The sequence below is a fragment of the Populus euphratica genome, unplaced genomic scaffold (assembly GCF_000495115.2).
Source record: "Populus euphratica unplaced genomic scaffold, PopEup_1.0 scaffold1.1, whole genome shotgun sequence".
NCBI classification, from domain to species: Eukaryota; Viridiplantae; Streptophyta; class Magnoliopsida; order Malpighiales; family Salicaceae; genus Populus; species Populus euphratica.
In genome coordinates this window covers 5704101-5726859 of record NW_011499845.1, presented here as the reverse complement: position 1 = coordinate 5726859, position 22759 = coordinate 5704101, and the positions used below count along the sequence as shown (strand labels likewise).

The window sequence follows — 22759 nt, the reverse complement described above, 5'->3', positions numbered from 1 at the left end:
GTTGTTTTGAAAAGAAGAAACTTAATGATAACAAAAAAGAGTGGCCTGTGAAAAATCTATGATAATTAGTAGATGATCGAAGCCTAATTATAATATTAGCAAGTAACAGTTAGCGATCACAATATTGATAAAAAAACTATAAAATATTTTTTGATATTATTAATATAATAAAATATCATTGAAAACACGGAGGTGTCATTCAATAAAAATATAAAATAATAAATTTAAACTCAACAAATAAAAAAAGGAAAAAATGTATTAATATTTTTTTGAAAAAATATTAAACATGAAAATATAATAAAGCAAAAACACATAAATACAAGTAAAAAAAAAAAGGCATGTATTCATTGTCAAAAAAAGAACGCCTGTTTTCTTTAGAATGCATGTGAACTCCTTCACGAGGATACAATATATATGATCAACATAATAAAACTCTATCAAACCAGATGAAGAATACCATAAATACAAGAGGTACACAAAAATATAAAATAATAAGTTTAATTTTAACAAAGCCAAATAAAGGAAATAAACATATCAACTGTTGAAAGACCGTGATCGACATTATTCACACAGTGCGAGTTAATTTTAATTTAATCATACCGTTCACTTAAATAGTATTTATTTTAAAAAAATCAATGTAATGAATTGATTTTACCTGCATTGTTCACATGAATAATAATTTTTTTGTTTGAAAAAATTAGTTCAGAGTAAATTAAATTTACTTGTATTGTAATTTCATTTTTATTTTTGATAATATTTTACTTAATTTTATTACATGCTTAAAAAATCATGGAAACTATAATTCTTACCGGATGAATTTTATATGTAATGAAATTATAGATAGTTTAATGGAACTATAAAAAATATTTTATTTAAATTATTATTTATTTCATGATATAATAGTATTAGTTAAATTTATAATATTTAAATTTAAAAATATTAATATATATATATATTTCACTTTTTTGATAATCGTAATTTAAAAAACATTTTTAACCAAACACATAAATTATTTTTTTATTTAATCTTAATTTTAACTAAATATATATAAATATTAAATCAATCTCAATTAAAAATATATTTTTTTAAATTATAATCATAAAAACAATCAAATTTTGACGACAGAAAAAGGAAATAAGAAAAGAATGACCAGAGACAAGAGAGGATTGCCGCCCGGTGAACTGTGGGATAGTTAATTTTGACTCGGGACTGTGTCATGTTTGAATGCTGAACTATGGGATAGTTATGGGACCCGCCTACTGACATGTTCAAAAGCGAAGAAAGTTCCACTCCGAACTATGAGAAAATAAATTAATAATAATAAAAAAGAAGAGAGAGACAGCTAATTTTGAAGGTGCTTGCAGCTCGCGAGATGTGATGCTTCCTCCACCTCTCAAATAAAATCAAAATTGGCGCCATTATATTATATTATATTTTCACTTTAAATCGCGAGTCATATTTTCCCACATATATACAGTTAGTCTAATAGCTTCATGTACGTTATATAATTTTGCCACACGACATATTCCTGGTCCTCTTCAATATGGATACCGCTACAGTTATCTGGTCTCAGGATTATTTTTTTCAACACTAGTCAAAGTTCAACAGATCCTTTTTTTTTTGAAGAAGAAAATAAAAGGTTAGATGCTTGTCCGCTAGCTCATCTTAGTATTGGTGTAGAATAGAGGATAGCGTTTGTCTTCATAATTAAATACTGGAAATCTCTTTCTAATACTTTCCATCCAAGAGAGATATACAAAGCAAGCTAAAGATTCCAACCAGCACAGCGCAGCGGGGCATAAGATTCGTGCTCATCCGAGTCCCAACCATGCTACCCTTTTCATCCCCTAAGAACAGTTAACAAGACGAGAATATCTAAAATGCCTGGCGCTTCGATCATCCCCAACGTCTAAGCGAAGGCGAGGCATTTGAAAAAAAATTAAAGAAAGAAAGAAAGAGAAAAATAAACGGGCGGATGAAAGAACAGAAAATAGCAGACTGACTGAATCAACTAAGGGCTCACCTTACCATACAAAAAATAAACAAAATTTTGAAACAAAAGAATTTTACATTTTTTTATTCACCTTCACATTTTACTAAGCCATTTCATTTTCTGTGGAGAGTTTCCCTAACAGGGAAGTCGTGAAGAAGCAGCATCAATCAGTGCCCTGCAGGTAGCTGCTCTTTGTTTCCCATAGGAATGGAGGGGGTCCTATTTGTTTGGGTTTGTGATTGCCCTGAAACAGTGTCCTTGTCACTGTTAACATTTCCTCTGCTTTCCTGTTGAGGTTTGGCTTGGTCATGGGATTTGGTCCGGGCACGTGAAGGCTTCTTGTCTGAAGGCAGAACTCGCTCAAAGAACTTGAATATCATCTCGTAACTGGTAAATGTAATCACAGCAGATGGAGTCGTTCTCATTAAGTTAGTTGCACAGCCACGGTAAAACCCACGAAAGCCTTCCTTGCGGGACACCTTCTTAATGCAATCAACGACACCAGCATAACGGACCTCAGAATTTCTGAGACACCCTTGCTCTTGAAGCCTTGAACGCACCACCTAGTAATTGAGAGGAAGATATTACAACAATTGACACGCATAAGTGGACAGAGCTTTCATAAGAGATGGAACCCTCACTGCAGTAGAGTGCCATGCCGGGGCATACCTCATGAGGATAAGTCAGTACAGAGGCAAGTATTTTGGCTACTGATGAGGCAATTGCCACATCCGCATGACTCAAATTATCAACAGTTGTATTACCTGGTAAATTCAAAACAATATTATCAAATCTGTTCGAGCATTATAATTTACAGAAGTTGGACTCAAAACCCAGAAAGAATAAGAGATAGTCAACAATACCCCTCTTTGCCATGTAAAACTTGATCTTTTCGTATGCTGGAAATTGAATTGCAACATGACTTATCCCGGCCAAAGAAGGCAGAACGCCGCTGTTTCAAACAAAGAATGCAGCGTTATGAAACCAAACCATGAGGGGAAAAAACATTTTCCAATCATCTTAAAATCATAGCACCAAAGCTTGCAAAAAGAAACAAGCTTAAATGGCCTTAAATGCTACAGTGATATATGTTCACATCATGTACTTCAGCAATTAAAAGCTTAATCAAGAAGGCTGAATCAGAATTCAGAATTTACTGACCTATATAACCCTCGCATGCCTTCCTCTTGTGTAATCCGCCTCAAAGCAGAAAGAACATTTTTGTAAGGAACCAGATCTGGCCTCATTCCTTGAGTCTAAGAGAGAAGAAAAACAAATGAATGAATGAAAAAGAACGGCAATGATGCAAACATTATTAATAAATTTTTAGCTATGCAGAGTAACAGTTGCTCGCATGTAATATCAAAGTATCCACACATCCCAAGCAAAGAAACATCAGGCATCCTATCTTATCAGAACACAGCAAAGAAAGTTTCCTCTTACACAATGTTGCAGAAATTGATTGCTTAGAGTCTATGAATAAGTAATAATACAAGGAGAGAATATTGTTAAATACCGTTGACTTTGAAATTAAGGAGACGACAGGGGAGATGAGGAGAAATGGTGATGAAGTTGCTAAAAAGTTAAGAGGAAGCAATACTACCAGGAAGTTCTTATTTTCTTTTCCCTTTGAAATATGATATCAGATCAATAAATATTATGAAATCAAATAACATGAAACATATTTACTCCAATGACAACTACACACAAGGAATTCTCCTACATGAAAATGTCTGATGCTCTGAATTGATTCTTTGAATTTAATTGTCCACCTAGATGATTAAAATCACTGTCCAAGGGCTAGGTAGAGATAAACAAAAATTATCTGCAGGACCAGTTCCAGCAGATTCCCAATATCCTGCATTCTGTAGAAGACAACAAAGCCGCAGAATGCACAGTTCTAAAGCAGCACTACAGCACAGTTGATTCAAAGATTTGGCAGGAGTGATTTTGACCTAGTCTTTTAGTTCAAGTTTCTTGGATAATATTCCAAAACTACAGTTTTTACAAGGTGGATTCATGGGTGGAGCCAGCTTTTCTTTAAGGGTGCCCAAAACAACTTTTTTACGGGCATAATAATTTTTCATTTTTTTGGATTTAGGTTCACATTTTCAAGAGAATCAGAAATGCAAATCCACATTTCAAATCCTCAAATCTACACATAGCATTAGGTTGAGCTTGTGCATTGTGCATTAAGTTGCAAATTCAATGTCTCTTTCTCAAGCAATTGCAAGTTATGTGAAGCACGAGCTTTCAGAACTGGGCAAACTTGAATTATAAAGGAATAGAGAGAGAGAGAGAGCGCTTCGCAGTCTCAAAGGTGAAAAGTGGCGATATCTATACATTGATAATATTGTTTTTGCAACAAATGTTGAGAGATCAACTGATAAGGAAATCTATTAGGTCGAGTGGTCTTATGTTTGAAGTATACCAATCAAAAAAATTGTTAGCTATTCTTACAAATTAGTTTATTAAGATTATGAAGTATCTTAAGATGAGCCAGATTCCCAGTCAGGAAAAACCAAGCTACCAATCCTTTTGAAGTGGCCTCCATATCTTTTTGTTGTTAAGGCGAGTAAACTCCCGTTCTACTTTACTAGGAAAATGGAAATAAAAAGATAGGACCACATGATAGGGGAATCAAATGAATGCAATTACTTATCTGCAGAAGACCAACTTTTAAAATGATAAAAAATTAGGATTGAATTTTTTTATGTGTCTCATTTTTTGAGGTTCAAGATATATGCCTACTAGGGTCAAGCCTATCTCTGGAGTTGATGAGTTTGATCCTCAGAACTCCACCCACTTTCAAGATATTCCTTGATGGGATACTTCAGCGAGATTATAACAGACAGCAACAAAGTTGTCCCTATACAGCTATGAACTCCGACAAGGCAGCAATTTAAACCAAGTGCAGCTAGAAAGTTCTTTCCAATAAAAACATGAGCATGTTCGTTTGTCAAACGAAAACTATAATGAAGTTTTGGTAGCAACCTTCAAGAATTTAGCAGGCAGCAATTGTAGTTGTTGACACATAATAGAAGCATTGTGATCATAACAAATGTTATGCATATTCGAAGGAAATCAAATTCATAACCATGCTAACTTACTTGGAGTCTGGTTTTCACAACCCACAAAGGATTTGTTACAGTGGCTGTGGCAGCCCCAGCACCAGCAGCAGCTACCATGTTTGCACTAATTGAGAGTTGTCTATCTCCATCCACTACAATATTAGAACAAAAGGTTTTAAAATAAATCAAAACAAATAATTCAACAGAACTTGACATTTTTCATATCTCAGATAGAAATTTAATAGAACAAGGTTTCTCAATGAACTCGATAGCAGAACAAAGCATCGAAAGAAACTCTTAAGAAACCAACCATCTGAAAGGATGCCTTTGAGTTGCTCGTAAACTGTGAAATACACCTGTAATGAAATGAGCACATTTGTCATTACCAGAAACACTAAGAGCACATAAGGTGTTTGCCCTAGGATAAAAGAAATTCATCACAGTTCCCTTTGATCAATCCCAGAGTTAACTACGCTCTGGAATTCAGAGGGTGCTTTCATAATGTAATTTTTCAAACAAGGTGTACAAAGTGATGTCTTCTTATTGATCATTGTCTTCTTTCTACAGACATTGATGATTCTTTTCCATTCAGTAGAAAACAAAACCAGAATTCCTCTTCCCCACTATTAAAATTCTCCACAAAAATATAATGAAGAACCAACAAGGCAAACTTCGAGCAAGATGGATTCGGGAAACCCACACTTTAAGTCCTAGATCATTAAATCATATTTTAGCGCAATGATCACATTATAAACACCCTAATGTTTTTCAAGAACTTGTCCATAAAAAAAGAAAAAAGCAACATAAACAATACTCACAGCCCAATTTGGAAGAAGTGCCATTATTGTTGGAGAGAGCCCACGATACAATCCCCTAAAACCTTCAGTTTTAACAATGTGCTGTAAACTTGAGATGATGACACCACCTGAGCATGGAGGAAACAGAAAGCACAAAGAATGGTATTAATCAATAAGCAAGGAAACTGCATTATCCATCTGATACAAGAGAATAGTCATATTACTAGTTCATCCCAGGAGCAATGGCAATAGAATATACTGTGCCATTACGGTTCATGTAATCTGATGCAGACGTGTTGATAATTACCGCATCGCACAAACAGGGAGGAAAATGCATACGTTTTTATGGGGAAAGGTCAAGAAGACCATTGAAACCCAGTATGGGCTTCCCTAGGACCGAAAGCCAAATATATTTTTTATACCGATAGACAAACAGAGGTGCGAAAATAAAATAAAATAAAAGATTACAGCACTGATCCCAGTTCAGTCATGAACAAAAAATCAGGGTCCCGTGTTCCTATTAAGTTACTTGTCAAAATGGTTTAGCCTTCTGGTTCTAAAGGCTGAAATCTTTACTCATCCAAATATCTAAAAGGCAATTCAATCTCAAAGCACCTCCCCATAGTTTGCTTGCTTCCCATAAGCAAACTAACTCACAGTTTTTCCATTGACTACCATATAATAATAATAATAATAATAATAATCAAGGGCACAGAATCTACCATACCTCCTTGAACTGAATTGGGGGGCAAGCCATGGACTTGTAGCCTCGTCTTGATCACATCCAATGGGCACATAAACGTGGCTGCAATAGCACCTGCAAGAAACATCAACTATATAATCTTGCAGAAATTATCCAATCCTTAATCAACTAAACTTGGGTGCACCAATCATTAACAAAAACTAATTAATTTCTTGAACTAGACATAAAACCCACAAATTAAATTCACAAACAAAAGCCTTCAGTTTTATTAAGCAGACCTGCGGAGGCACCAGCACCAGCATGACACACTAGCTCCCTGGGACTTCGCTTATGGGAAGCTTCCCCACCTCCGGTCATCTTTGAAAACTCTCTCTACAATTCCAAGAATACTAAAAAACAAAACCAAATCACCATGGCAGATCTATATCTAAATCAATCAATATATATATATACACCAATAGGTGTGTGTAAGAAGAAAGAAATGGTGCCCCTATTCTCTATTGCATTGCATTGACCAGGAAGGACATGTTTTCGAGGTGGAGCTGGGCCCTTTGAAGGGTTTTTAGGACTGACTGCAGTCAGACGTGAACGAAACACTGAATTGAAGAGGTCCAACTTTAGGCTTCTGGCAATTATGTGGAAGGGAATGAGAAGAAGATCCCAAAGTGAAAGGTTTTTTATTTTTATTTTATTTTATTTTTTTCTGCTGTAAGCCAACTATAGATAAAAGATTGGGTGTTTGCTCAACTATTTTTCATAAAAGAAAAATGAATATTAACGCTTATTTTCTGAAGGGCTTGTTTTTTGGTTTGCTTTTTGATTGGGAAGCTGATGGTGTCAGATCAGAACTTTATTTGCCTGTTAAAGAGAGCGATACCATCGCTAAGCGCTCGGTCAGAAGGCTCGTTATCAGTCGAGAGAGGTCCCAAATTCTCAAAAAATGAGAGGGAAAAAAAAAACAGACACCGAGGAGGCAAATTTTTTGATCAAGATGTACACAAAGATGGACTTCATATTGTGGCTGGAAGTTAATATTTTATTTTTACTGAAAATCAACTTTTTTTGTCAAAATTAATTAATAAATCTACAAACATACATACATGCATACATACATACATACATACATATGTATGTATGTATGTATATGAAAAATGAGCATACAAATCCTATTTTTGAGGCATGTCAGAGACTATGGTCGTGATATCAACGCTAGCATTTTCAAGTAAGAAAGCAGGTCTAATTCGAATGAAAAGGCTGGGATACAATGACTCATGCTACTTTTTGTGTGGTTTGAAAGGCACAGAGGAATGGCAAGGCTATGCATTAAACCTGATCTAGATTCCCATGGCACTTCCTGATGATCCTGTGGTTTTATGGGATACAGTGTAGTTCACCTCCTGTTGAACTACCATGCCTTCAAGTTCAGGATATGCCCTGGAGAGTCTGAGAAGAACTGGCAAGGAAATGCACAAGATGCCCCAGTGTTGTTGCTGAGAAAACGCCAGAGATTTACCTTGTCACAAGCGCGAGGATCAGCATCGATCCTTCTTGTTTGAACTAATTAGTCTATAGTTGTATTATTTGTGTCTGCTCACGTTAATCCCATCACCATCTGTTGCAATTTAATTAATAAGTTTTTTTATTTACTTAATAAAAATTACCAGTATTACAATCATCAGAATTATTAAAAACTTATAAAATTATTGATTTTAAAGCCTAAAGGGATTAGTTAATATATACAAAAACTGGTCCAAACAACTATAATTAAAATAAAAAAACTCGAAGCATAAACATGGCGGAACATTTTGGGTCATGATCAGTAAATAAAATGGTAGCTAGGTTAAATCAACAAAACAAAACCAGATTTTCTTACTGTTGTCTGAAAGTTTGTCTGCACTGCATTGATTTACTAAGAATATCTTAACTTTGATCATTTATTTGCTTGCGAGTTGCCTGTGACAAATGATGCAAATGTATGTTCTTCTATCGTTTCCAGCCTTAGCTTCTATAATCTTCATTGTCATCGTTTGCTAATATATTTCTGGACAGGCAGTTAACAGTTTGCTTCGGTTATCATATAACTTTTTTTTTTTTTTAAGATTAAATGTTCCGAGGAATTGGGTTGTGGATCGATTCGATTTCTTTCGGAAAGGGGACAGTTAAAATATAAATATAGTGGTGGCCAGAGAGAATCGCTGATTTTTCATCTTCACACTCACCTTTTCCCTTTAGTTGCTTTTTAAACCTCATTGATTTTATTTTTTTCAATTTATATGTGTCACTCATCAAATATGTGGCGGGCAGAGGGTTCAAATTAATCATCGAGCAAGGATTTAATTAATTAAATATTGAATTGAGGGGGCAAATTAAACACTTGAAGAACTACACGGACAACATGTCATAGATCTAAGGGAAATCCCATCCTCCTGATAAATTGGTGGACCTAAACGGTAGTAAAACGATGGATGCTTGTTTTCGGGAGCAATCAAGCCCAGAAAGGCTCGTCAGGCTGTTTACCAGGAGGTGAGGCCATCACAAATTTTGTCAAATTATGGAATCGAAACAGTTTTATTTCTGCAACAAAAGCACATGGCCCGCACATGGGACTGCGAGGATGAATTTAAATCAGGAAAAGAAGAAAAAGGGTGAAAAGGTTTAATCCATGCTTCCTGCCGCAGATACTGTTATGGAGTGTAGTTGGTTTTTTTTTTTTTGATGTTTTTTAAGTATGTGTTTGTTTTGAAAGAAATATCAAATTAATATTTTTAATAGTTTTTAATGATTTTAATGCACTAATATCTAAAATAAAAAAATATTTAATATATTTTCAAATAAAAAAATCCAATTAAAAAAACGAGTTAAGTCAATCCAAATCAACCTACTAATCCTGAACCATGAGATCGAGATAATCCTATAAAAAATAAATTATAAAAAATCTTAAAGTTTAAGTTTTAATCAATCAAATTTTAAAAGATAAAATAAAACAATCAATTAAAAAAATATACAAAAAACTATCCAAGTCAACATAAATCAATTGATAAAAGAAATAAATTATAAAGTCTAATTTTTAATTGATCAAGTATTAAAAGATAAGTTAAAAAAAACCAGTTAGCCTAACTTACGATCCGAGTTACAAGATTGTGATAATCTCAGAAAAAAAAATAAAAAAATAAAAATATATATAAAAATTATTTCGATATATTTTAAAGTAAAAAACAATTTTAAAAAGTATTTAACACCACATTATCAAACACATTCTAATTTATATACATGTTTCAAGATGTATTTAAGAGTGTGTTAATAATTGCTTTTTAAGATGTTTTTTTATCATAAATAAATTAAAATAATATTTTTTAAAAAAATATTTTTAATATCAACACATAAAAAACAATAAAAATAAAATTTTTAAAAAACATAGTTATAATAATATTTCTAAAAAAAACCCCTAAGTCCCGAGGAACTTGTATTGGGTTCGAAGACCAAGATCAAAAGAACAGTTTACTCAAATAATTTTGTATAGGTATTGACTATCGAGCGTAGCCAGTAGTGTAATGTATTTTGTCTTCAATGTCCTCCTCCTCCACAGAAGAGGGGTACTCCTCTTGACCAAGAACAGTGGTTTTACGGATTGCTATTTTTCAAGCAATGAAATTTGAAATTATATAATGGCTGCTAGCATCTTTGCTTTTGTGGGACAGCTGCCCGCACGCATATCATACAATCACTTCCCATGTTTTGCTGTCTAGAATGTTTTTTCGTGGTGATTCTCTAGTAAATTATGGTAGTAAAAGTCATTGTCTTTGCTCCCCGTAGCATGAATCTGTCGCCGTCCCATCGCTCTGAAGTTAACTCTCCGGCGAGAGCCTGAATGGAAGCAGTTTGACATCACCCCAGGAGGCAACTTTCACCAGCCCTTTCTCGGATGACGGGCAGTGATAATAAAACAATAATAATAATAATAATAATTGAGAGAGTTCATGTTTAATCATATGCAATCACGTTGCCTGCATTTTCTTTATTTTGATAGCTCTTCAGGCCTACAAATCGAAGGCCTCGACCAGGCCTCCCGGCTTGTAATAATTTATAAGCCAAGTAGTACTAGCTAGACCAAATGCAGACTAATCACATGGCTTGGGACGGGGATGCTGGTTTCTCTTTGGGAATGAAAGATGAATCTGGATTGTGTGAATGATCGGATTCCAAAAAAAATTACCAGATTTCCAGAGCTACTGATTTAATTATTGTTTTTTTAAATAACGAAATGTTCCTTTTTCGCAAATGCTTAAATACTCCTAGGGTTGTAATTTTTATTTTTCAAAATATTTTTAAATTCTTTTATATTTTTTAAAAATATTAAATTAACATATATAAAAAATGAAACTAAAAAAATATTTTTTAATATATTTTTAATTGAAAAAAATGCTTAAAAAAACTAAACATTAAAAAAAAAATTATTTTTCAAATAAACTAGTATCATGCATTATCGAATTATCAAAGCTTGCATTAAGATTAGTTTTTTTATTTTATGTATCATAAATATTTTGTTATTTATAAGTGGATTAGTTATATTTTATATACAGATAAAAGCTAAAATTCTAAAAAATATCAGCCATTTTTTTGAATTAAATCAAATAGACAAACTTAATTTTGGCGTGTATAAATAAATTATCCTAAAGAGACTTTTGACAACGAAAAAAAAAATCCTTTACATCAAACTTTTTATCCTTAAAAAAATCAGATGGTCTTGCATGCATGTTTGAAAGTGGTAATTTTCAACCAATAGCACTGGCACACTGTAAAAAATTCATGGAGATTGTTTAGCGTTTGTTATTTTCAACTGTAAATATTTTAACTTAAAAATATATTTTATTATTATTTGAATGCATTAATTTAAATATATATATATATATATTTAATATATTTTTAAAAAATCATTATATACTTACGGTACCAGACATCACGCGCTAGAGCCAATCCTAGCCCCAACTGTAGTCCATTAATCCAAAGATTTGACATCCTAGAACAGTACAACCACACATATTTTATTTTAAAAGCGGTCCTTCATTAACCCAAAACCAAGCAATAGGGACCACCTAACTAAATAAATAAAATACTCAACTACTGCCAATTAGACACAGGTGCGTGATACATCACCCCACCTGCATGCTGCATACACGCGCGCAGGCGCATCATTGCCAATTTTACCATTGCTGCAGGAACTCACACATGCAGCCTCCTTCCGCACTCTCCTGAGCATGTGTCAACTTTCCACTTATTATTCTGCAGCGACAACAAAAAATAAACCCTAAAAAATTACGTGTCTGCTTCTCCTGTTAGTTATGACCCTCTCTCCCCTGACAGTTTCTACGATCGACTGCATGCTGCGCTAGTACCATCTTTTTACTCATTTTACAGCACCCACCTGCATTTCCGTCACCAATTTTTCGAAGTGTTGCTCTAAATCGTCCACCTACATGCCCAGGGAGTCATCTCTGGTTAGGTAAACAAACACAGACTCCTTGCTTGCTACTGGTTGTTACTACTTTCATTACACTTGTTGCTTAATTGGGACTCTGTGATTTGGTTCTGTGGCTGTAATTCTGGCTTTTTAACTCCTTTCTTCTTCTTTTTCAAGTAAAAAGATAGAAAAAAGGGAGACTGGACAAAAAAGGGTTGGATTTTTAACAGGGAAAATGTGGGTACGAGAGTAGGTTCCTTTATAGCGTCTGCAAAATCTCTTTCTTGCCCTTCTCTAATTGAAAAGGTTGTCTTTCTAAACGATCCTTTTTTTTTTTTTTTGCCTGTAAGGAAGTAATTTCATTTAAAAAAAAAAATAGCTGCCTCTGTTGTTAGAGAAAACTGTATAGAAGTTGACATGGCAGTTAAAAAAAGTGAATCTTTCATCTTTTAATTTGTTTATTTCTATATTTAGGACATGGGATTTGTTTTTTTAATTGGGGGACTTTCGGGGTTTAGAATAATGGTATTACAGTTCATTTTTTGTCAGCAAAACGCGTTCCATATCCTTGTGGCTGTGGCGGTGGCTGGTTGCTTAGTGGCTTGAATCAGATCTGCTTTTTTTTGTTTTTCCCGTCTCTGCTAAGAAACACAAAACCAGACATTCTTGCTTCTTCCTGGTATTTCACATTCTCTAACTAAAGTTGGCAACTTGTATTTTATCACACTATAAATCTAATGTTACACGGTTTTAGTTAGGCTGGCTTTTGGTGCATAGATGTTTTTTATATTTAAGGTATAAAATAGAGCTCTTGGCCTTCTAATTGAGATTATGTTTGTCATTGTTAGGCTGATTGTTCATAACAGATGCAACTGCCTTTAATTGCGTCCTTAGTTAAGATGTGTTCATGTTCTGCTTGATCTTAAGTTTTGCACTTGCTTTGCTCTGTGACCGAGGACCGCGGATTGTTAGAATAATTGGTGATTGAATGAAAAATATTTGAATTTCAGCGTTGAGTTTTGATTTTCACGCCAACGGAATTGGTGGGTTTGATATATCCTGGGAGAACCACGGATATCAAGGAAGTTGTGTTTAAGTTGAGTTGGACTGAATATAACCATAAGCACTTGGAATGTTGGGTTGTGATATGCTTTTGACACCAAAGAATCAGTAACTTGGAGGTCTGAGGTCCGGACTCCGAAGGCTAAGATATTGGAGTTGAAGATAATGGCTTCGGGAGAAAGTAGGCGTCGACGTGATAATCTTGTGCCTCTTGCTGCTTTGATCAGCAGAGAAATGAGGATTGAAAAGATGGAGAAGCCAACTGTCAAATATGGCCATGCAGCTCAATCTAGGAAAGGGGAGGATCATTTCCTTATTAAGATGGATTGTCAGCGGGTACCTGGGAATTCGTCATCTTCATTTTCTGTATTTGCGGTAATCCTTACTCTCTCAACTCCTATTATGCCTTCAATCCCTGGTGAATACAGTTTCTTTTGCATCTTTGCGGAAATGAGCACATGGTGCACGAAACCTTGAGCTGGGTGATATATTTCTTTGTTGTCCACTTTGCCGTGCTGTTTTCCTTTTGTAAAACCAACTTTACAAAGAGTTTTGGAGTTGGTTTTTTCATTTTTTTTCAATCTATTTGATTTGGTGATCTGATATTCTGAAGAATCTGATTCTGTTGTTGACGAAGGGCATAGTTGCTGCGTACGTAACAACTTTCCCTTTTCCAGTCCCTGTTATAGTACTGTATGTAAATTCATAAACTACATGGGTTTTATTGACCTCCTTGCATAGAGTTCAGAAACAAGAAAAGTATCTGTAATTTTGCACATGAATACAACCTTGTTTTGAATGATTATAGAGCAGGTTGTAGACCTGAATGTTTTTTCTTTTGCTGCATCTGTGTCTCTCTTGATCTATAATGGTCATTGTTCTCTCCTGACTGTCAGATCTTCGATGGGCACAATGGAAATGCTGCAGCAATTTATACAAGAGAGAATTTGTTGAATCATATTTTGGGTGCTATGCCTTGTGGTCTTGGACGTGAGGAGTGGATTCAAGCTTTACCTCGTGCTTTAGTTGCTGGATTTGTGAAGACTGATAAGGAGTTTCAGAGCAGAGGCATGAGATGTTTTACCCTGATTCTTCAGTTCTTTTTATCCCTTTTAGATATTCCATTCCACACTATATTGTTATGCATCTAGTTAACACTAATATTTTCTGTTTAAATGTATGGCGTGCCTTTCTTCAGGAGAAACTTCGGGTACTACAGCAACATTTGTAATAGTTGATAGACGGACTGTTACTGTTGCTTCTGTTGGAGACTCACGTTGTATTTTAGATGCTCAGGGTGGTGCTGTTTCCTCCTTGACTGTTGATCACCGACTTGAAGAGAATGTGGAGGAGTACGTGTCTATTCTCAAGATCTTATACATTCCTAAAAATTGGACAGAAGTATAATCTATTGTACATAATATGCAGGAGGAAAAGGGTGACTGCAAGTGGTGGGGAAGTTGGAAGGCTTAGCATTGTTGGTGGTGTTGAGGTGAGGTGGTTCTAGACCCTGTACATTATTTTTATTACAATTGTTAAAGTCTAACTGCCTGTCACTGAAATGGATGTTCCTTCAAGTGATGATAATTTTGGTCTAAATCCTTAATACTTTACAGATTGGTCCTCTTCGCTGTTGGCCTGGAGGTTTATGCCTTTCTAGGTCAATTGGAGACATGGATGTTGGAGAGTTTATAGTTCCTGTTCCATATGTCAAGCAAGTGAAAGTAATAATCATTTTCATTCCACTTCTATTATGCATTGAGTTTATAGTTCCTGTTCCATGTGTCATGGAAGTGAAAGTAATAATCATTTTCATTCCACTTCTATTATGCATTGAGTTTATAGTTCCTGTTCCATGTGTCATGGAAGTGAAAGTAATAATCATTTTCATTCCCCTTCTATTATGTTTTTTTTTTTTTTTTTGTTGATTATATTTCAGTCTTTCTATTATTTTCTTTCTTTGAGTGCAAAGCCTGTGCGTTAATACTGCTGTCCGCATTACAAACTCTAACTTGCTCCATTCCCTTTAAAGCTGTCAAATGCAGGTGGGAGGCTTATAGTTGCTTCTGATGGCATATGGGATGCCTTGTCCTCAGAAATGGCGGCAAAATCTTGCCGTGGGTTGCCAGCTGAACTTGCTGCCAAACAAGTTGTAAAGGTAATTAAAATTCTTTTATGTGGCGCTTCTCCTTTGCATGTCTTGTTTCAATGACCCTTCAAGTTTCTAAGATGGGTTTAAAATAATATATGTGCTAATATTGTGGGAAAAGTTTCAACTAATATTGCTTTAATGAATGCTTGTGTTATAATAAATGCTCAAATTGCTTTCTTCATTTTATATGGTCTTCTGTAGGAAGCTTTAAGGACACGGGGACTAAAGGATGATACAACCTGCATAGTTGTTGACATAATTCCTCCTGACAATTCAATTCAGCCTCCAACTCCTCCCAAGAAACATAACAAGCTAAGAGCCTTGTTGTTTAGGAAGAAGTGCCATGATTCTTCCAGTAAGCTATCAAAGAAGCTTTCTGCCATAGGTACAGTTGAAGAACTGTTTGAAGAAGGCTCGGCTATGCTTGCTGAAAGGTTAGTACTGCAATTTTTGCATGCATATTCTCACATTGATCTTTTCCTCTGTAATACTCCACCTAGTATCCTATTCATTATTGAATTTATAGTATGAAAAGTAAGTTTTTTAATGAAGACATCCGAAGAAGAAATATGCATCATGCTTTATTTTCACGTTATATGTTCTCACTGAGTTAACCCCCTGATGGTTGCAAACAAACTCTAGAATAATTATTTTTTAGGAGGCATTATCAGCTTTCCTTTTATGAGAGGACAAGGTTGCTCATAACCATCATGAGTTATAACCAGTGCAGGGGGATTTTGTCTGAGATCATATCGTTTATTATTAAATATTTTGAAATTGTGCACATAACTTCCCCAGCTGTAATTTGTCATTATTTGGACCTGAGTCAATTTTTTTCTTCCTCTCCCCCTTTTTATCTTTTTATTCATGGTGGGGGTGTCATCTTTTGAGTGAACATCCTAGAAAAGTGATTTAAGGTGCAGCCTCCCTGCTTTTCAGGTCTTGGAAATGGTGGCAGTGGGATGGGACTTTGATGGATTTAGATTTGAGCTTTAGGAATAAGAGAGGAAAACAATTTTTTAAACAGTATCTTTCATTTGAATGTTGTAATTTGCTAATTGGCAACTGGTAATTTAACTTATAGCAAATAAGAGAAACCTCGAGCCTTATTTATATCTTCGATGAATCCAGTGATGCAGTAGCGTATAAAACAATGCGGATGTCTTGAATCCTTTGTACTTTGAGCATGCAGAATTTGTTTTCTTACCCTAAAATGTATTAGGTAACAGGAACACTGCATAACATCTAGTTAAATTTGTTTAGTTGATGTGCTAGCGGGGTTATCCTCATTCATTGGTCCATTTCTTATCATGCATGCGTATATTTTGGGGAGCTCTTAGCTTGTATCAATGTCTAAATCTTAAGTTGTGTCCTCCAGACTTGGGAACGGGGATCTTTTACTGTATCTATGTTTACATCTGAATTGTGATGTATCAATGTCTACATCTCAAGTTGTGTCCTCCAGACTTGGGAATGGGAATCTTTTACTGTATCTATGTTTACATCTAAATTGTGATTTTTCACGTGGGCTACAGATTAGGGAATGATGGCTCCACATCGCAATCTACATCTGGTCTTTTTACGTGTGTTGTCTGTCAAATTGACCTTGCTCCAAGCGAGGGCATCTCTGTTCATGCTGGTTCTATCTTCTCCACCAGCTCAAAGCCTTGGCAAGGGCCTTTCCTTTGTGCTGATTGCCGTAATAAGAAGGATGCCATGGAAGGAAAACGCCCGAGTGGAGTCAAAGTGGCCTAACTCTTTGATTTTTCCACCCATTCTTGCTCCCGCAATATTTTTTGTAAACGACATTTATTTAGGGAAGGAAATTGTTTGAATGTTACTACGATGGTACAGCAGATGTATATGTAATATATATGCCTATAATATTAAACGAGTCTTAATATTCAAGGAAGAGTTGGTCTAAGAAGCACCTGCTTGGAGCTTCAAAAATTTTGTTTGTCCATAATATTTGCTGGTATGGTTGCTATGCTTGCCATCGTCTCTGTGCCATGTAGAGGAGTATTCGTTTAATCACTTTAGCGCCGGAGAAGGGTATTTAATCCTCCATCAATCTTGCATGATAACACAAGGACGCTAGACTAAAAGTTGGAAGTACATTCTAGGTGGTTTGGTTTGCGGGGGGACTGAAGTTGGCAGCAGATTGATTTTGTGCTGGGAGAGGGAGCGATTATCTATGGAGGAAAGAGAAAACAATAATGCTTTTCAAGACCGAACTTTGTAAAAGAAAGGCTGCCCTTGCAGTTGTATCAGCTGGGCTCCCAAGGTGATCCTAGATTTACGACAAGCTAGGAGGGGCTAAACTCGCCCTTTCTTCTTGTGTTACAATGAATGTTGAAAGGAACAGGAATCGTCGTTGAGTCTGAAACTTTAATTAGCACTCATGGCCTCTCCTCTCGAAGGGTTTCAGGTTAATTTATGCATGCGTTGTTTGGAAAGCTTTGTCGTTCCCGTTGAGCCAGTTTATTTGTGGAAGTTTTGAACTCGGTTTTATTGACCTCATATTGTTCAAATGGATGTATGATGTAAATTTGCTGATCACATAATTGCAACCGGGATGTTTAAAGATCTAGTCCTGTTGTTCTTGGTAGTGGCCCAAGATTAACAATATTAACCTCAATTTTGACCCTGTAATTTACACTTAAACAGCGAGGAAGAGGGCTAAATAAACTGGTCTGCTACCCCCTCCACTATTGCCAGATTACTTCTCCATCTCGCCTGCCCTGTTAGAACAGTCTAATATGTAACAACACAACCTGCTTGGTGGTAGAAATGTAGAGAAATTGAACGGAGCCTTGAATCCTCACAGATTCCAGCTAAATTGTTCTTTTCGTCACCTCCAAGATCACCGGTGGATTCCCTCTCGTCATTTTTGAGTGTCACGAAGCATCTGCTTGGTATCAAGTGACTCTCATTGTGCTATCAAGTCGATGTTCGTTTCTCAGTAACACGAAAGTTTCTGGTAAATGCTTTCGTCTTGATATAAGGGGTATGCTAAGGGTCCAACTAAAAGAAGGATTTAGTTGCTGTTTATTTACGCGGCTGTGACTGTATTTTAGTTAAAATGTAGTTTGTAATCGTTTGATAAAAAGAAAAATTAGTTTATTGTGCATGGATCCCATGTAATTTTTACATTTAAAACACAGTTAATAAAAAGCAGATAAATACTGTTATTCATTCACTATATATGTTAATTGCACTGTTCAGTGAACAGTGTAATTCACTGCACTGTTCATAGTGAATTGTTCACAGTGAATTGCACTGTTTATAATTTCATAATTTTTTTTTTAGTATTCATTTAATTTTATTATATATTTTTAAGTGTTAATTTAATTAATGTTTTTTAAGTGTTAATTTTATTAATATTTTTTTAAGTGTTAGTTTTATTAATATTTTAAAAAAAAACTAGTTTATAGTAAATTAAATTTATTTGCACCGTGATGTGAATAATATTTTTTTCTCGAAAAACTAATATAGAGTAAATTAAATTCACTCGCACTGTAATATCAATTTTATACTTGATAATATTTTATTTAATTTTATTACATGTTTAAAAAATTATGAAAATTGTAATTCTTATCGAATAAATTTTATACATAATGTATTATAAATAGTTTAATAAAATAAAAAAAAAATATTTTATATAAAGTATTATTTATTTCATGATATAATAGGAGTAATTAATTCTATAATAGTTAAATTTAAAATCATCAATATTAATATATATTTTTAAAAATTATTTTATAACTTCAATTTCGAAAGTTTTTTTTAACCAAATATATTAAATTATTTTGAAAAAAATTTTAATTAAACATATTAAATTATTTTTTATTCAACTTTAATTTCAACCACAGTTTTAACCAAACATCTATTTTTTCAAACCAACCTCAACTAAAAATATTTTTTATAAAATAATTTTTTTCAAACCACAGCCATAATATCTACCGCAACACTAAATACAGTCTTAACCTCTATTCATGAAAGTTGCTATGAAGAGACCTTTGCCATTGATACCTTAAAAAGATTACATGAAACTTATTTTGCAATATAAATTAAACGCATGCTTGGACAACATCACGGACTTTCAGCAAAGAAAAATGAGTGAATTAATTCTGAAAAGTGAGTGAATTAATTTTGAAAAATGAGTGAATTATGTTCAAAATTGTCGAGGTTATTCTGTAAACTACGCTTGTCTTGTGTTGTGAGAAACCGAAAAATTGGACCAGGCAAATGATGCTTGCGTATCAACGAGTCTTGATCTATTTCTCAAAAGAAAAGGAAAAGGGAGAGAGAAAATCTTAATCAACAGCCCAACCACTCGCTTTGGGCTAGAGATGGCCATTGAATTTATGGATTTGATTTTTTTTATATTCACGTCATTACTGATTAAATAATAAATTAAGATATTTATATATTATTTATTGGATTTAAATTTATACACACACACACACATATTAAATCATAAATTTTACAACATGCATATATTATATTGGATTCTAAACAATATAAATGTTTTATGTATATAATTATACAATACAAATATATATCTCGAATTAATTTTGAAATTGAATTTAAATCGAGTTTAACAGTATTTATTTTTTATTCATTATTTATAAAATAAAATAATTATTTGAAAAACCTATTCATTCAAATAAAGTCACATAAATATTTATCAAATTTAAATTAAGTTGTCATTTCTAATTTTGCTTTAGATAACGGGCTTATACATGAACCGGCTCGGCTAGTCCCGTTATTATTGATGTTGCAAGCCCAAATTCTTTATTTACTATTTAACATTAACAATTGAAAAAAGGAATTTTTACTCTTGTTCACGCTAACACTATTTATTTGCACTGTTAGAGAGACTCGTTTTACTTTGTTTTTGCTCTTCTTCTTCTTCTTTTTTACTTCTTTTCTCAGAGTTTTAAGAGTTTGCATTTCCAGCATGACGCTTTATTGCGGTTCATAATAGTTAAGAGAGAGAAGATAGAAGTGCCAAAGAAAAAGAGGAGAGAAAACACTATTAGTACTTGTAGTAATCAAGTGTAAAATCATTGAAGTAGGGTACTTGTAAATACATTCAAGGAAGAAGAGTAATTAAGAACTTCCATGCTTATATCCTATTAACATAACAGAACAGAGAATCAAAGAGCTTTAAAGTCTAATCTCTTGTGAGGGAATATATGCAACATTTATACAAATGAATAAAGAGTGAAATCATTCAATAAACCTATGAGTTGAAGTGCATGACATTGGGAGCAAACCTTAACAGCCGTTCTAAAGCAGTAGGCCAGAATTTCCTTGCAAACAGGAAACAAGTGTTGGTGCTATTCCCATTATACACGCATTTGCTGCCACTCCTCATCCTTTCCAGGAACTCAACGGTCACCTCTCTTCTTAAGAACTTGGCAGGATGAGCTCCACCCCTCGACCAATCAACCCAAGTCAAACTCCTATTTGAGTTCCTCTCCGAGTGCTTCATACTCACAAATGTTGGTAAATAGTGTTCATCAGCGTAACATTGTCCCTTGCAGTACTTTTGGAACACGGGAAAGTATTCTTGGTCTGAGACAACTTCAATGGCAAGGTCTCGATCCATTTCGAACCATTGTGAGCCTTTTCTCCATTGTTCAATTTTGATCACAGGTCTCATACGTGGATTGTATCGGCCATTACCTACTGGACCGTCTAAAACATAGGACTCCACATGATTTTTGGTTGAGTTCATTAGGTAAGTGTAGACCGTGGAGAAGTCGAAGATTGGAATGCATGATTCTGAGAGGAGAACAAAACGTTGGTTAGAAATGTCAAGGAGTGCATTGGCTAATAGTCGTCTTTCAGCTTCAATTATGTTTGTATTCCCCCACTGAACATCCTGCATCATGACACATAACAAGAAAGTGAGAGTCGATGATTAACAAAACCCAATGGCTGTAAAAACTCTGTTTGGAAAGTCAAGAAAAAATCACTGTACTAATTTATGCAGACACTTGGATCTCTCTCTATTGCACTATATTTCTTTTGATAAGTTCGGAGACCTTAGTTAATACTTTCATGTCAAGCTCCTCTTTAGTTCGGAGTGCAAGAAGTGTAACTTCCTTTTCTTTTTCAGTGAAGATTAATCTTGAAATAGCTCTCATACATCGAAATTAAAATAGTAGTCTGCATTGATTCCCCCCCCCCAGTGAACTGCGTGATACAGAAGGCATTTATTTTATCTTTTCTAGGAAAAGTAGTCTGTTACGCGTGAGTGATTACAAAAGTCTTCCACTCCAAATTCTTTTTTTTTTCTTTCCCGTATAGAAATCACGAGGGCATTAACCAATCCACTATTGCTATTAATTAAGAAAAAAAATAAAATATCAATTACCAAGAGCTAATTTGTGCAACAGAATTGATGTTGATTGAGGATCAAAACAAAAGGATGCAAATGTTAAATTCACATGATTGAATCTCAAGAAACTATGCAAAAAACTGACCTTACTGGGAATTCTTCTGCCATGAAAGACAGGACTTTCTGGTTCAGATTCATTGTAAGACGGACTTGAGTGCACATAAATTGAGTACAGCCCCTCATGCCCCTGGAAGAATCTCTCCCACAGTGGAGCCATCAAAACTGGACCTTTTGTCAAAAACATAAAAGCAACCTTAGGAACTCTATCGAATGGATATTCACGAATCCTTGGAGTCATTGAAGCTCTCCATAGCAATTCCTTTTCATCCATATCATGCTTGACATCAGGCACTTTCAAATGTTCTTTCAAGCCTATGCGTGGCAACTTAAATGTTGGTAATGTTGCCAATGGAACAGGTGTTGTGGTTGTGGTAGAAACAGAGAATTGGCTGACATGTAGATTGAATGATACGTTTTTGAGATAGGAACTAAGAACGACCCCAGTGGCAAGACCACAGCCAAATAAAAAGAAAAAAGAAAGGACATTGACGAGTTGCAACTGGGCATTGAATAGCTTCGTAAATGTAGTGGGCAAATTCTGTTTTTGACCCCTCATGATAATTATTGGTTGCTCTAATCTGATGTATGGAACAAAGGAGCTCGATCAATAGCTTGAAAGAACTAAAGTAGCAGCAGTAGTATTCTCGCTAACAAAGGCTTCAAAACTGTTCTTTTATTGATCCAACAAGCAGCTGTTTTCTTTGAGCACAGGAGATGTCAGTTGGGAAACATGATGATAATATCTCAATAATACTATCAAACAAACGTTTGTTATGAATAGCACAGTAAAGATGATGCCCAAGCAAACAAATATGATGATAACTAGAGTTGTTTGTTAGAGAGTTTGTGTCAACTGATCAAAGCTAATGATACAATATGAAAGAGAACGAAATCTGAGACACTAAACAGTATGCAAGCAAATATGGGAACTTTTCAAGCTAAGGAAAGACAATCGATGGAGAGCGGTCAAGAAAGACAATGCAATTTTTATGACTTGCGAGAGAGATTGATGGGGAACTAATAGAAGATGAGGCGCTGGTGCCTAAATTAG

General features: G+C 34.6%; 3 protein-coding genes across 8 annotated transcripts; 1 reads left to right on the top strand and 2 right to left on the bottom strand.

The window, feature by feature from the left end:
• Nucleotides 1-1766: 1766 nt before the first annotated feature.
• Nucleotides 1767-7532, bottom strand: LOC105124227 (nicotinamide adenine dinucleotide transporter 1, chloroplastic-like). The gene is made up of 9 exons (XM_011024156.1): nucleotides 6843-7532; nucleotides 6589-6678; nucleotides 5883-5989; nucleotides 5375-5420; nucleotides 5104-5216; nucleotides 3155-3249; nucleotides 2857-2945; nucleotides 2663-2757; nucleotides 1767-2556 (listed from the first exon to the last, which is right to left on the bottom strand). The coding sequence occupies exons 1-9, from the start codon at nucleotides 6919-6921 to the stop codon at nucleotides 2161-2163; spliced, it is 1110 nt and encodes a 369-aa protein (XP_011022458.1). The 5' UTR covers nucleotides 6922-7532; the 3' UTR covers nucleotides 1767-2160.
• Nucleotides 7533-11813: 4281 nt separating this feature from the next.
• On the top strand, nucleotides 11814-17199 carry LOC105124194 (probable protein phosphatase 2C 15). 6 transcript variants are annotated; one of them, XM_011024145.1, is made up of 9 exons: nucleotides 11814-12064; nucleotides 13033-13459; nucleotides 13981-14152; nucleotides 14283-14436; nucleotides 14513-14576; nucleotides 14701-14808; nucleotides 15117-15242; nucleotides 15438-15670; nucleotides 16772-17199. In XM_011024145.1, the coding sequence occupies exons 2-9, from the start codon at nucleotides 13250-13252 to the stop codon at nucleotides 16989-16991; spliced, it is 1287 nt and encodes a 428-aa protein (XP_011022447.1). In that variant the 5' UTR covers nucleotides 11814-12064; nucleotides 13033-13249; the 3' UTR covers nucleotides 16992-17199. The 6 variants fall into 6 exon arrangements, with proteins under 6 accessions (XP_011022447.1, XP_011022414.1, XP_011022439.1 ...); XM_011024112.1 differs by having other exon boundaries at nucleotides 12557-13459; XM_011024137.1 differs by lacking the exon at nucleotides 11814-12064 and adding an exon at nucleotides 12376-12701.
• Nucleotides 17200-20307: 3108 nt separating this feature from the next.
• LOC105124187 (uncharacterized) lies at nucleotides 20308-22759 on the bottom strand. The gene is made up of 2 exons (XM_011024091.1): nucleotides 21734-22759; nucleotides 20308-21129 (listed from the first exon to the last, which is right to left on the bottom strand). The coding sequence occupies exons 1-2, from the start codon at nucleotides 22262-22264 to the stop codon at nucleotides 20485-20487; spliced, it is 1176 nt and encodes a 391-aa protein (XP_011022393.1). The 5' UTR covers nucleotides 22265-22759; the 3' UTR covers nucleotides 20308-20484.

Bases quoted from the DNA above. Each gene is read 5' to 3' on its own strand.
- LOC105124187 (XM_011024091.1), bottom strand. From the start codon at position 22,264: ATGAGGGGTCAAAAACAGAATTTGCCCACTACATTTACGAAGCTATTC. The intron at 21,130-21,733 runs GTCAGTTTTTTG...GTCATGATGCAG, and splicing joins GCAGAAGAATTCCCAGTAAG to GATGTTCAGTGGGGGAATAC.
- LOC105124194 (XM_011024145.1), top strand. From the start codon at position 13,250: ATGGCTTCGGGAGAAAGTAGGCGTCGACGTGATAATCTTGTGCCTCTT. The intron at 13,460-13,980 runs GTAATCCTTACT...CCTGACTGTCAG, and splicing joins CTTCATTTTCTGTATTTGCG to ATCTTCGATGGGCACAATGG. The intron at 14,809-15,116 runs GTAATAATCATT...TTCCCTTTAAAG, and splicing joins CATATGTCAAGCAAGTGAAA to CTGTCAAATGCAGGTGGGAG.
- LOC105124227 (XM_011024156.1), bottom strand. From the start codon at position 6,921: ATGACCGGAGGTGGGGAAGCTTCCCATAAGCGAAGTCCCAGGGAGCTA. The intron at 5,217-5,374 runs GTTGGTTTCTTA...CTAATATTGTAG, and splicing joins CAAAGGCATCCTTTCAGATG to TGGATGGAGATAGACAACTC. The intron at 2,557-2,662 runs GTATGCCCCGGC...CTCAATTACTAG, and splicing joins TACTGACTTATCCTCATGAG to GTGGTGCGTTCAAGGCTTCA.